The sequence below is a fragment of the Daphnia magna genome, linkage group LG5 (assembly GCF_020631705.1).
Source record: "Daphnia magna isolate NIES linkage group LG5, ASM2063170v1.1, whole genome shotgun sequence".
In the NCBI taxonomy this organism is placed as follows: domain Eukaryota; kingdom Metazoa; phylum Arthropoda; class Branchiopoda; order Diplostraca; family Daphniidae; genus Daphnia; species Daphnia magna.
In genome coordinates this window covers 2,380,769-2,395,753 of record NC_059186.1, presented here as the reverse complement: position 1 = coordinate 2,395,753, position 14,985 = coordinate 2,380,769, and the positions used below count along the sequence as shown (strand labels likewise).

Sequence of the window (14,985 nt, the reverse complement as noted above, 5' to 3'; positions counted from 1 at the left end):
TGCAGCTTGGAAACATTTAAATGGAGCAACTAATGAACTCTTACGCAAACTAACCCTTAAATGTATTGGCCAATTATTGAACAACAAGGGTAGACATCTACAAAAAATTTAAATTTTAATCCAAATAAATACGCAACAATAATTTAATGTGGAAAAAGTACTGTATTTCTTTAATAACAAATATATAATATAATATAATAACATACAACTTATAATATAAAATATAAAAGACAATAACATATATATATACAGTATCAGTAAATTAAGTAACAACATAGAAAATAATTATTTCCAACAAACACATAAAACAGAACAGTTCAACTATAAGGATGTCAAAAAATTTACACTGGTCAAAAAAATTTAAGCAACAACTAAGTGGGGTAACAATGGAAAAAGAAAAATTAAAAACCGAACTTACAATAGAAAATGAAAAACTGCGATTCCTACACGAAAAAACAAACGAACTAGAAAAGGTAACATAAAATAATGTACAAAAAATTACACTTTCAAATCTTTCCCTATTCTCTCAACAGAAATTATCAACAGCATTAAATAGAACAATGACAGCTGAATCTGACATTAGAGATTCTTAAAAAAAACTACCAATTCTAACAAACTTATCGATATAACATTTCAAATTTTATTTCAATAACTAATTTAATAAGATTCATTTGAGAATTAATTGAAAAAACTATAATGCAATCTACATACAACGATATAACATCAGAAACACAAACACCAAAATATTATTCAACACCAACATGTAAAGTAAAGAATTTCGTCTATACATAAAGCAACAAATAAACTTCAACTACTTCAATAGGAAAACGAATCTACGTTTTTCGCCGAAACACCCAAACTTTAAATTTCAATTTTTTAATTAATGAACACACCAATTTCAAATCTAAATATTCTAACAATAGAAGTCAATCTTTCAACACCACAAAGTTCATTACATTACTTTACTTTCAATTCTTTTTTGTACGTTTCACTTAACGTATCTAAAGTTGTTTCACCAGAATAAAATTTTGGCAGCATGATTAAAAAATAATTTAAAACCATCCTTTCCCTTCCATTTACTTCTTAACATAAAACTGGCTAAATACCCCGAAAAAATTTTTTTACTTCCATTTGTAGATGGAAAACTTTTTTTAGCTAAATTCCATAACCCTAATTAAAAAAATAAAAAATAAGCATAAGTAAAGTAACTATGTAAGTAAAGTAAAATAACTATGTAAACAATGTACCTTCAATTTGGTTTGTGTGAACACCAGATTCCGGATCTTTAAAATTTAAACTATGATTAACTTATAAGTGTATATAATCATTGTGTTCCCTTAATAAATACAACAAATAGAATCAATTTATAATTATTAAAAATAAAATTATTCCTACTCAAGTTTGTCATATGCTTTCCAGCAATCTGAAATAATGGTAGAACCAGCAATAATCCAATCCTTAATAACTTCTAACAAGGTAGTAGCAGATCTATCCTTTACGACAATAAGAAAACATTTTCCTGTTTCTTTTTCAACACCACCAAATACCCAAACACCATCAACTCTTTTACCGCGATCATATTTTCCTAAAATAACAAAAAATTAAAATTATCAAAATACATTAAATCTATGAGATTATACTTTTTCCAAATTATGATTCATCTATTTCAACAGTTAGTCCAATACCTCCCATCTTTTCTGAATTATTAATTACTATATCTTCGGCTATTTCTCGACCAAAATTGTAACAATCTATAGGGGAAGCAAGAACTTAAAAAAAGTTAAGTAAAGTTAATTAATTAAGTTAATTAAGTAAAGCAAGTAAAAAGTTAAGTAAAGTACCACATTAAGTAAAGTATTAAGTAAAATATAACATATAAATTTTTTTTTACATTACCAACCTAAATCTAAATCATCGTATACAAATTTTTGTGGCATCCCATTCAACCAATAATACGTAAGAGTGCAGATTTCATACATAGTAAGATGTGATTTGTGAAACCAAGAATTTCGTCTTATGGTAAATTTCTTTCCACACACTTTTTTTAAAATATAACTTCCATCAACCGAAATTCTATTACTACATATAAATTGACATCTATCTATAGCTTATGAACAAGGAACCTTTTTATATAAAACTCTTATAAATTAATCATGTTTAATTACAATAATTATTGATAATTACCAATGTGAGTAGTCCAGAACAACAATCACAATAAAAAAGTAACACTATTATTAATAAATCCCATTTCTACTAAAAACTTACATAAATCGATAGGACATAACACAGAGCATATCATTGTGATCAGAGTTAAAAGAAGCTTGCCGATTTTGGAGCACGCTCAGAGCTATCCGCTCACACCCGTAAAACGACCGGCTGGCGCTCTCCGCTCACCATTTGAAAAAAACAGCGCGAGCCGCTCGCAAAAGCTCTTTTTCCGCTCTTCAAAATTTTGTTGCTGGACGTTCAATGAAAATTTCCGTTTCTCATATTCATATTCCATTTTAACTCGTGTATTATAATTGAATACATGTAGTACTTCACATTTTTAAATTTCAGTTAAAGCTTTTTTAAAGAATTGAATTTTTATTTACTTAAACTTAAAAATCTTGTTAACTTTAAAATTTAAATAGAAAGAGTAAAGACTAACTAAGAATAATTTTACTTAGTTGGGGATGAGATAAGATGAGATAAGACTAGGACTAATATAAACTTTATGTCGGCAGTCTCCGACATAGAGTTTCATTAAATTTTATATGGTTTAATGAAACTCTATGTCGGAGACTGCCGACTCAGGTAAGTTTTAATGTATGTTTATCAAATTTTTTGTTTCTTCTTTTTTAGGCCTGACACCGGAGTGTCAGCGTCTTTTTTATATTTCTCAGGCCTAGCACCGAAGTGCCAGCGTATATATTTTCTGTTTTATTTCTCAACCTGCCACCTTATAGGGTGACAGTATCAGGAAGAAGAAGTTGCCGTAAAGAACGGAAAAGATAGAGGTTATTGCCGCGACACAAACAACAATAACTATAGAACAAGAGAAGTTTAGAATATTATACTTTTGATGTCTTGAATTTTCACAGGAGCGATGCAGGATTCAGGAGAAGGTGGAGCTGGGCGATGCAACTGGAGCAGCGGCGGAGTAGCAGCAATGGCGGCAAACAGGCAGCAAGCAGCAATGGCGGCAAACAGGCAGCAAACGGCAGGCACGAGGACAACAATACCAACAATGGAAAACTCAATTGATAATTACCAATGACGAGTCAAGACAGGAATTCGGTGAAAACAATAGTGTGTTTATACCATATAAAGTTTAATGAAACTTTATGTCGGAGACTGCCGACTCAGGTAAGTTTTAATGTATATTTATCAAATTTTTTGTTTCTTCTTTTTTAGGCCTGACACCGGAGTGTCAGCGTCTTTTTTATATTTCTCAGGCCTAGCACCGAAGTGCCAGCGTATATATTTTCTGTTTTATTTCTCAACCTGCCACCTTATAGGGTGACAGTATCAGGAAGAAGAAGTTGCCGTAAAGAACGGAAAAGATAGAGGTTATTGCCGCGACACAAACAACAATAACTATAGAACAAGAGAAGTTTAGAATATTATACTTTTGATGTCTTGAATTTTCACAGGAGCGATGCAGGATTCAGGAGAAGGTGGAGCTGGGCGATGCAACTGGAGCAGCGGCGGAGTAGCAGCAATGGCGGCAAACAGGCAGCAAGCAGCAATGGCGGCAAACAGGCAGCAAACGGCAGGCACGAGGACAACAATACCAACAATGGAAAACTCAATTGATAATTACCAATGACGAGTCAAGACAGGAATTCGGTGAAAACAATAGTGTGTTTATACCATATAAAGTTTAATGAAACTTTATGTCGGAGACTGCCGACTCAGGTAAGTTTTAATGTATATTTATCAAATTTGTTGTTTCTTCTTTTTTAGGCCTAACACCGGAGTGTCAGCGTCTTTTTTATATTTCTCAGGCCTAGCACCGAAGTGCCAGCGTATATATTTTCTGTTTTATTTCTCAACCTGCCACCTTATAGGGTGACAGTATCAGGAAGAAGATGTTGCCGTAAAGAACGGAAAAGATAGCGGTTATTGCCGCGACACAAACAACAATAACTATAGAACAAGAGAAGTTTAGAATATTATACTTTTGATGTCTTGAATTTTCACAGGAGCGATGCAGGATTCCGGAGAAGGTGGAGCTGGGCGATGCAACAGGATCAGTGGTGGAGTAGCAGCATTGGCAGCAAACAGGCAGCAAGCAGCAATGGCGGCAAACAGGCAGCAAACGGCAGGCACGAGGACAACAATACCAACAATGGAAAACTTAATTGATAATTACCAATGACGAGTCAAGACAGGAATTCGGTGAAAACCATAGTGTGCTTCACTCCCGAGGAGAATTTTTCCGTCTTGTTATGCGTTGCGTTAAATGGGATGGTTAAACAACGGGTATTTTTTTGCATTTTTGGGTTGGAATCTCAATTTTCGAAAGAGGAAAGGTAAGAAAAAAAGGGAAAAGCCAGCCCAACCCAATCGCTCGTCGGCGATCGATGGTCAACCGATTTAACACAGTTAAAAACGGTTATAAAACGGAGGGCTGACGTTTCGTGATTGGTGATATATTAAACATAAAAAAATGGAATTAAAATACAAAATAAATAAAGTATTTTATTCATTTGCCAACGAGTGTTGAAAAGTCCTCCAGCCATGCAAATGGAATTATTTTTTGAAAATTATTTCAATTTCCAGACTATACCAAATTTTGAACTATAGTCTCTAATGATGACGAGCGAGCATGCTAACCACTACACCAAATTTTTTAATAATAAATAACGAGGAAGCAAAATACTATCTATACTTTATGCCTACGCAAACACGAAGTTATCAAAACTTTCAATAACGTTGATGGAAAGCATTGCATAGTCATGTAATTTTTTTCGGTACGGTATGTTGTATGAGAGTATACTATTTCAATAATAAACGGTTTTATACTAGCTGATGATTGAGATGATGACTGTGATTTAAACCTTCAGCTATAGGGATACAAATTGAGTACGCTAACCACTATACCATCCTTCGATGCAGAAACAAACGAAAAAGGGAAAGCATTGGCCGGTGACAATTGACTTGGGCATAACGAAGGGAAAAAAACAGTGGAGGGCTTGGCAAATCAAAATTTGAGTGTACGACAAATCAGGATTTTATAGAGATTCTATAAGATTCTATGAGAGGACAGATAGGGAGATTCTGGCCAGGGCTGTACGAAGATTCTGCGAGTTGCCAACCGCCCCGAAAACAGTATTTGTACCTTTATTAAAAGAATGCAGACACGAAAATTTATTTCATGAGCAGGCTATGTATTATCAGTTACCGTTTTCATACGAGTGGAACAAAGGAACCAAATACCATCGCAAACCATTATTATCAATTGATATAGGGGGAAATGGGTTCAAAGGAAGAGCCATCATTTTAACAAAAATTTCAGAGGGACGCAGCAAAAACGTTTGAGAACTCAGGTTAGAACCAGAATAAATATGAAACCTCGAAGACACATATGGTTTCTGAAAAGCATTTTCAAGAGTGAGGAATTTTTTGGAGAGGACTTGTACCATGCCCCCGTTATTGACAATGTCAATGCAGGTAAAAACGCTGAATTTATCCGATAGGAATACATTGTTGGGGAATCGATTAGTCAGAACAAAGTTATTAAACGTAAGCTTTTTGGGTCAGGAATCACCTTTATCGATGAATTGTAAAAGGCGTTGTTTTTTTAGGTTTTTTTAATTTTTTGGCTTCAAAAACCAATTGCTCTTTGTTTTCAATTATCATGCCACAGGAAGTTGTTGGTAACTGGAATTTACTCTTTTCGATACAACGATTTATAATTTGTTCTGCTTGAAGATTGCCACTACGCAAGCATCTCCGAAAGAAGCCTAGAAAACTTTCGAAAGGGAAAGCACTATTAGTTTCAACGCCACACCCATATTTTCCAACGTCCTCCCATAGATGAGTCACCTGATGGCTCACAAACCTGCAAGGGATACCCAGTTCGGTAAGGTCAATAGAATATCTCTGAAATGTTTTTTGGGCTTCAATGATATTAGCTCTAGATACTGGTTTTTTGTTAAATGCTCCCAACAACAACATGCTGTACTGTAAAAGCATTATATGTTCAAGATTGGTTTCATCAAGAGTTCCTTGAAAAAGGGGATATAGTAAGTAGTACAAGATATTGCGTTTCACGTGAATTTTGTAATTTTTACAAGTTGAAAGTTTGCCAACATAACGGTCAAATCCAAATGGACGACATAAATGAAAGAATTTAATTCGACGATCAGCTTCGTCAATCTTGGTACTACTTAGTTTCCCTTCTTCTGGAACAAGAATAAAACCTTCAAATCGCCGGGAAAAAGCTCCCTCTATTCCAGTGTGCATGGGATCTATTATAAACCCTGTAACCATTGGGAAATCAATTTTATCGAAAGGACTGACATTTCTAATATCCTTCAAGTGTTCGTCACCAGATAAGCTATTTATATGGTACGTTAAAAAGTTCGCGTCAGTTATCCTTGGGGCATTAACACTTCGAAGCAGAATGGCACGATTAACCATTTCTCCCTTTTGAATGCAACGATCACATGACCAGTACCCTGAATGACCTTTTGTCCGATACAAGTAAGACCTCATGGGCCCATCCGCTATTATGCAACGAAGCGAAGCTGTCAAACAACGAGCTTGAAGGCACGCACTATCTGAATTCGATGGGGACAATGGGACAATGGGGACAAATGTCATCTGGTTTTCCCTTCCCCGCATAAAACCCAATTACAAATACAGATGTGTCCAAAATGATTTTGGTACCTTCTTCGTGTGTTGCTGTTGGTTGGATCGAATGGATTCTTCCTAGAATGGGAGTGATAGTTACTGCATTCTTATCCTCGTTGAGTTTCGCTTCGTCGATGTGGATATTGACGTTGTAATGAGGTACTGCCGTTACAGTATCAATATGTCTAGCGTGAAGTTCTCCCTTCAAAATTGCCTTAGCTCGATCAATTTGGGACTTTGTGTCAAAAGCTTCAATCTAATTGCAAATGTAATTCTTTTTAGATTAATAATAGTGTGTTACGGCTGGTAAAATTCATAATATTTAGAAAAAAGACTAATTCTATTTCATCAAAATACAAACGAACCAAAAGCACACAGGAGTATTTTGTAGTTTTGCCTTTTCGGCATCAATGGGAAAATTCAAATACAAGATCAGACAATACAAACATAAACAGCTAGTTACCTGTGTTTAAGTTCAAAGTAAAGGCCTGCCCACAGATAACTAAACACTTACTCTGTCGCGCAAGTTTTTTGGCAAAAGACCTGGATTCTGGAGATTGACGTCAACAAACTGGAGAAGGTCAGCATCACGATGGATAAGTCCAACGGATTCCCCTTTTAATACATTCTCAATTCCGAAATGAAAGTATTCCCCATCGTTAATCAGTCTTGCTTCAGACAGTTTTTTGTGTGTTGGGTCATTTATTGATGCTGGAAAGTCAAGTCCATCGATTTTCATTAATTCTTTTCCAGTGTTTGGCAGTAAAGAATAATGAGGTAATGGCTCGTGAACTTTAAGGAGAGTCAGAAGATACGTCAGATGGTTTTGTTTTTGATTGGTACGTGCAGCAAAATGTCGCAGTAGCTGTGTAAATGTAAGTGAACTTCGTTTACTGTTATAGTAGATTTTTCTTATGTTTTTTCTTACACAGTTCAATTTTGCTTACTTTGGAAATTGGTATTGCTGCAAACATCTTTATCGAGTGATTCGATTTGTCCATCAAGCTGAGTTAACTGTGAAATTAACGTAAAATTACATACAAAGAAACAAACAGAAATCCCATTGTTTTACCTCATCCTGAATAAACGATTGATTTTCTCTTGGCGCTCTTTGTTTCAAGTTATATTTCCGCACCAGATCTACTATTTCTTTTATTCTAACCCAGATATCATGTAGTACACCATGCTTTCTCCAAATTTTTATTATTTTTACAGATCGAGATCGTAAATGCGTCGCATACTGCGACGTTTATTCAATTAACCGGCGTTTTCTTTCTCTTTGTGAAGTTTGTTTCTACTAGCTTTTAGGACAATTTCCACCTCTTGATCAGTTGGTGGAAACATGATTTTTTAATAAGCTGCAATATTTGAATGTAAAACAAGGATTTAGAAAAGTAGAGATTGCCAAAAAGCGAAAACTGCAAAAAAATAAACAAGAGCTTCGACCTGACACTTAAAACGCCACTGGTTGTCTGCATAGACTATGATCTGTTTTGTTGCCATGTCACCAAATTTGTCCTTTCCGCTTGTTTTCTCGTAAAAAATGAACGTTAAGTCACGACAAACTGGAAATTGAGTCGCATAAAGTTTTTTTAAATTGTCTATATGGAAATAAAAAACTCATCGCATCATCACTCAAAAACAGTAACATCAGTAAAGTAAAGGGTAAAAAAAATTTAAAAAAAGAATCGTTTATCAACAAGTGGTTAAGAATAGAGGGTCATTTACAATTTATAGACGTGAGATTCAATTTCCAGTAAAAAACTTCAAAAGATTGGTCTAATCGGCAACGTTTTCACCAACCTATACTGCAACAGAAGAATGACAAAGAAGATTACTGAAGCTTTATGAAAGAATTTTGTGATTTGCAAAAGATTTACGACGCAGATTCTTTAGTCGGACCCAACCGAAAGATTGGCATGGGTGATAATAGAATCTCTTAAGTATACCTGTATGGATATTCATTTCGCATAAGAGTTCGGAAACTTCCCTTCACAATTATAAACAATGGGAATTCGCAGCGATATATAATAACATTGAACTTGATATGCTCTTGAGTGAATAGGTTAACAATGGTAAAGAGAGAAACAGACTAGTGTATCCGAAAAGTAAAACGTACCTTATCTTCTCAAATTTCTTTTTAGACTTCATTAGAGTTTGAAAATTATCTCCCACTTCCTTTACACAGGAAATTCCAATACACTTAAAACAAAAGTAAGCAGAAGCAGAAGTAAACCAAGCTAAACCAAACCTAAAATTTATGACAAATTAAGCCAAGTCTACAACATTTATCAACAAACAAAAAAAAATTCACGAAGAAACCTTTCGAAATGAAAAATAGCTCAAACTACGCAGTTTTACCTGAGAATATTTTTTTTTTAGTTTAATTTAAAAAAAAGATGAAAACCAAACACTCGGTGGGATTCTGTTTTGCTTTTGCCCCCTCTGGTGTGCGTTCTGATATCCACACACTGTTTTCCGCCATCAGTCCGCCATTGTTGTTTTGGTTTTCAATGCTTGAGAATTTTGCTATGTGAAACGTCATTTAGGTATTTATGTTTCATGCAGCTGCCACAATCCCCAAATTCAAATGATCTGATTAATTTGATGTTACCAAATAGGGCCAGGCCCTCAGATCTCGAAGTCTCATTTCTTTTTCAAGCATTGGATTTGGCCTTTCCGAACCTGAATATATCATCAAACAGGTCCAGCCGCCATGCAGTCCTCTTTCCCAATCATTTGTCTGTTCAAAATGTGCATCAACACCTTTCACAACCAATACCAACAAGTTCTTTACCCTCACCAGTTTAACTCTCAACACCCAAGCTCAACAACAGCAAGAAACCAACACAGGTTACGTGGTAAGAAAATATACCTTTCATAATAACTGAACCATCATTATTATTACATTTTTAAAATCTATTTACTAGACTAGACCGATACTGGAGTCAGGTTGCCCCGAGTCCATATCAGTGAAATTGGCAGTACATTTCTCTATGGACCACCCCGTCGCCAATTTCACATGTGATATTAGCAGTCGAGTAGATCACGTTATAAGCCACGTCGTTTGTGAATTGGGTGCCACCACTCAGCTCAAGTCGGAAGAATATGCACCCAAGGTCTGGGGCATGGCCGAATTTTTATTACCCAATTCGTGCCTTTGCGACTACGAGTACTTCCACCACTGTATCAAACTGGAAAAGGATGTCTTGGTGTGTCTGCTTCATATAGACGAAGTGCCCAGGCCTTTGCTTAGGGCTGCAGAAGATGACATCAAAGATATTGAAATCAAAGTTGACGATCTGCTGTCTAGAGAGCCGGGAGATGCATTCACTCACGCGACGGTCTCCGTTGTCATCGACATCATTCACGGAGAAATTGATCGACTCTTGGTAAACTCTAGCAACACACAACCCGAAGGTCTGCTGCAGTCCATCAAAGGTAAAATTATTAACTATTTATTCCATTGTTTTCCGAAAAAAATGTAATTAATTTTTTGGGTCGTGGTCAGATGGTGTTTGGCACTGCAAGTTCCAGGTCAGTCGCTTTCTTTCCGAACTGTATCGTCTTTGATGAAGTGATCAGCTCCAGTAGCGTGGCCATTTGTACTCTCCCGCGTGCATAACGCCTTGCTCTTACTTCCTTTGGTGGAAGGAAAGTGGCGGAAGGTGATCGAGGAGGTGGATCAGAAGCTGAACACGTTGAACTTGGATGGACATCACCGAATTTTTTTACTTACGTTAATCCTAATTTGACCCTCGTTCAAGGTGCGATTGCTTTTAGTCTAAATTAATTTGTCTAGTTTCTAATCTTCTACAGATGTTATTATTACTCTAGGTAGTCGACTGCTTCCTTTATGGACGCCAGCCTCGGACAAGCGTTCAGGATATGTGCCCACGGCCGGGCGCCATCCTAGTGGTCATTCGACTCCTTTGCTCAGTATTGAAATGACTGATTTGGATGAGGCTGATATTCATTTTCCGCTTGTTGAACCCACCGTCATTCCAAGTGGTGAGTTGCGTAATTTCAGCGCCTTGGATGACAACACCCAACGTTAGCTCATGGATATCATCCAAAGTGGATTCTTTGCCAAAATGGATCTCTATCAACGCTAGGTACTGTAATATACGCGTTTTCATTGTGTGTACCGATTACTAATAAAATTCCTTTGGTATTTAGCTTTTGTGGGAGAAGCGTCATTACTTGACGGATGAACCTGCCGCTTTGACCAAAGTACTTCAGGTGGCCCATCATAAGACAACAGCATCGTTCTGCATGCGGGATTGAGCGGCAAAATGGGCAGGCCTTTAGGCTTAGTTCACCCAGTGCTGCCAAGGAACAGGAGCCCATCAAGTTTGAATTAACGGACTTAGAGGTATGTAAAATATTTAGACAAGAGAAATCCTTTGTTTTTCATCGCGGTAAAATGAGGTGTATATTTTTCTGCGATCCTAGTGGCTATAAAGCGAATTTGATTACAATAATCATCGATTATTGAAGTGTGCTCAATAAAGAAATGGATGTGGGTAGTTGCCCATAGCCATCTTGCAGAGCTGACTGAGGCTTTTTCATTTAGTGATTGACGTGCTGCTGATGAGACCACATTCACTATGGCGAACTACGACGGTACGAGTTCCTCAGTTCCAAAAGTAGTGAACGAAGTAAGTGATTATTCTTTCATTTTTCTTCCGTCAAATTTGGTGCTGGTATATTCGTGCTTTACGACTGATAAGTTGTTATATTCTTTTGCCAGGCATGCGGTTTAACGAACAGAAATTTCAAGGCAACTATCCAATGATTGGCGTTCCGTGTGGTTCAGTAGCCGCCAGTTTGTCTTTCCATCTAGTTTCGACTATCTAAATAGGTTTTTGTGGAGAACAAGTGGAACTTGTGCACAAGGTACCAGAACATTTGGTAGACACCGACTTCGGGAGTTTCCTGTATCCAAGACCAGATTTTCATATTAATGGCATGTATCCATGGGACTGGACGTTGTTGTGCTTCAAAAAAAAGAAGATATCCTGACGTGACGTTTGTAGAGTACGAGATCATGGATGTCGTGACTGAATGCAGACCAAGTAATATTTTAATTATTTTATTTTTGGTAATATTTTACACCTCTTTTTGTTCACAGCTAGTCTCCTACGACGAAGCAACATACGAAATTTGAAAAAATTCAAATTGCTTGGCAGCAACCAAGGAAGCCGACCACAAGAGTTTTGAATCATGGAGATTCACCTCAACCGTTAGGTCAGTGTTTATTTTACTAAAAGTTAGGGTTTTTCATATTCGGTGATTAGCTCGACTTACAAGTACATTTTTTTTTCAATTACAGCAGATTCCAGTTCGTGCAGCGATTTAGCTGTACTTGAGCAAACTGTCGCCTCCACGCGGAATTCCACAATTCAACCATTCCCATCTCAGGAGTCGACGCCCAAGAAAAAATTACCGCCTTTTCAAAGGCAGAAGCCGGTTTCCCATTCAGACGGAAAATTCGGTTCCTCCAGCTATTCGTCCCTGACAGCTGTTGATGGTGAATTCTGGATCTTTAAATGGTGCGGCCGATATTTTAAATCATGAGGATGAATCTCTACATGGTAACACTGGATCTATTGTTGGTGACAATGGATCTACAATTCGAGTCACTGGTTCGGCAAAACGTGGAGCTCGTGCTTCAAATCGTGGATTTGTGACTAAAAATCACAGAGCAGGCTCTTTATATGGCGTTGTACCTCAAAATGACTCAGGATTTCTAAACGGTAACACTGGCTTTTCAAATCATGGCTCCGTGACTCAAAAAAATAATTGCTTTATCTTAAAATAATTCAGGATCTCGCAACAACACCGGTTCTTGAGATCGTGTTGCTGTTTTTCAAAGTCGTAAAGTAGCCACTTTAAATGGAGGGATTGTGTCTCGTTATGGCGCAGCTGGCTCGAATGGATCTTCAGATCGCGACCCTTTATCAGTAAATCGTGCCACTGGTTCTACTTGTGGCACCACGCTTTCGATTGGTAATTTACATATCATTCATCCTTATTTTAAGTTTTGTTTCATTTAATTTTTGTCATTATTTTTACAGATGACGATGACTGGAAGAAAAAGATGCTTGAATCTATGACTGTAACCAATTCCATCCTCAGAATTTTGGTCCCTTCCTCAGTTTATGTTGGGAATAATCTAACGAAGAACATAGGCTATTTTCGTAAAACTGTGGAGAAGAATCTGGATCTCCCCCTGAAGCTTGTGGAAAATGTCAGCGCCCTCAACAATGCGTTGATTGATATTGATCTTTCAGTTAGTTAAGTAAGTCAACATCTTTTTTAGTCACTGGCAGTCTAATTTTCTTTTTCTTTTTCTTTAGTCTGCCGTGTTAATTGAAGATCTTACAAATCGACTTTGGCAAAGTCTATAATAGATTTCATTTTTACGAGAGAATTATGCTTTAAAGTGCAGTGGAAGGGGCGGAGGGGAAGAGGCAGAGACACTAGACCTGCAATCGGGCATCTTGTAATATGTTAGCCATTTTTGGAGGTATTGAATATGCTGCAAGTGTTATAGACTTTAGCTTGTTCTTTTCAATTTACAGTTGTCATGACTTATAACTAACAAACAGACTAAAAGAGGATTTCATAACTACGTCCCTCTGTGGAAGCCGAATTTAACTTGAAATTCATCGTTGCTTCTCTTCTAATTAAATGAAATGTAATGCCACAGAGCAACGTAGTTATGAAGTCCTCTTTCAGTCTGTTTGTTAGTTATTAGTCTGATTTTTAGTTATTTGAATGTGTAAATTCTTATGACTTTCTTATCCCTTTATAGTTGTCATGGCTAATGTCTTGGAGCAGCGCAAAAAGCCGATCCAAATCTCCAAAGTTTTGGAGTGTGTCCAGGCTGCCAGAAGAGTACACCAATTTAACTATCACAAATCAGTAAATGGTCTCGGTATGGCAGGCAATAGAGACGAAGAAGACAACGTGGAGAAACTTTAAAAAAATGAAGTAATTTCGTTAGTAAAGCAGAGAACCAAATAAATTGTTGAAGCGCTTGAAAACTATCGAGAGCTTTAACAATCGGTGAGTATCTCATTCTGTATCTCTGTCAGTGTTGTTCAGTCAGTACCTACGTCATTCTTTGTTAGTTAATCTCTGACAGTTAAAAAAATGCTGCTTCTCACTTCAATACATATGTCCGAAAATTTATTTAAAAAAAAAGATGTGTGGAGAAGAGATATAACAAGAAAATTGATGAGTAAAAGTTGTTTATATAAGGTAAAATTTGATACGTGATTAAATTCAATTCAAATGCAAAATAAATACATAAAAAACGCATTTTTAAACTAATTTCAGTTGCGTTTGCAAAAATGCATCCAGTAATGAAGAAAAAAACCCAAACAAGGTGTTCTAGAATTCAAGAAAGATGCATTCCGTGGTATGCGTCTGAACCAAGCGGTTCTATAAAAAACGTATTTTAATCGCGTTTCGCTACGGGAAAATTCTCCTCGGGCTGTAACTCTTTATTATTTCACTTGACGAGCTAAGAAACATTGAACCGTTATTTGACATGACTATATCGTAACTGTTTACAATAATAAATGCGCCCATAACCACACTTTACTCAAAAAATTACACTTAACTTAAACAATTAAGTATCATAATACTAAATACGTTTTTTCTATAAGTGGAATAACTAATCTTTACTTTACTTAAAACCAACACAAAAATTCACTTGCTTAACTAAGTAAATATTTTACTTTACTATTTCTAGCAAGTAAAATAAATTTATCAAGATATTAAGAAAAAAAAACAATTAATACCATGTACTAAATCATCTTCATTTGAACGCATAACCTCGATCGCCGCAATCAAGTGTTATACCAAAGCGGCATGCAATGCTGATAATTTTAGTAATAAATACAGTAGCAATAGCAGATTTATGTAAAACAAATATAAATTATTTACCCTTATATATAATATGTGGCAACAATGTAACATTAGTACTGCTGGCAAACATAGAATCAACAAAGCTCAGATCAGTTGTATATATTACAGGCTTACAATTAAGTAAAAGTAAATTAAAAAGTTAAGTAAATCTAGTCGGGTAAAATAGACTTTAACCAGACATTTTTTGAGAAAGCGACAAAA

The 14,985-nt window shown here is 36.1% G+C and overlaps 1 protein-coding gene, 1 long non-coding RNA gene and 2 pseudogenes across 2 annotated transcripts; 3 read left to right on the top strand and 1 right to left on the bottom strand.

The window, feature by feature from the left end:
• Positions 1 to 5,381: 5,381 nt before the first annotated feature.
• LOC116917751 lies at positions 5,382 to 7,582 on the bottom strand (annotated as a pseudogene).
• Positions 7,583 to 9,793: 2,211 nt separating this feature from the next.
• On the top strand, positions 9,794 to 10,585 carry LOC123466336 (phosphatidylinositol 4-phosphate 3-kinase C2 domain-containing subunit beta-like). Its single transcript, XM_045173812.1, has 2 exons — positions 9,794 to 10,284; positions 10,355 to 10,585. The coding sequence occupies exons 1-2, from the start codon at positions 9,840 to 9,842 to the stop codon at positions 10,414 to 10,416; spliced, it is 507 nt and encodes a 168-aa protein (XP_045029747.1). The 5' UTR covers positions 9,794 to 9,839; the 3' UTR covers positions 10,417 to 10,585.
• A 141-nt stretch (positions 10,586 to 10,726) lies between these two features.
• Positions 10,727 to 11,496, top strand: LOC123466349. Its single transcript, XR_006646621.1, has 3 exons — positions 10,727 to 10,958; positions 11,023 to 11,218; positions 11,299 to 11,496. It is a non-coding gene; the product is annotated as an uncharacterized LOC123466349 (long non-coding RNA).
• A 102-nt stretch (positions 11,497 to 11,598) lies between these two features.
• On the top strand, positions 11,599 to 13,911 carry LOC116916087 (annotated as a pseudogene).
• Positions 13,912 to 14,985: the final 1,074 nt, after the last annotated feature.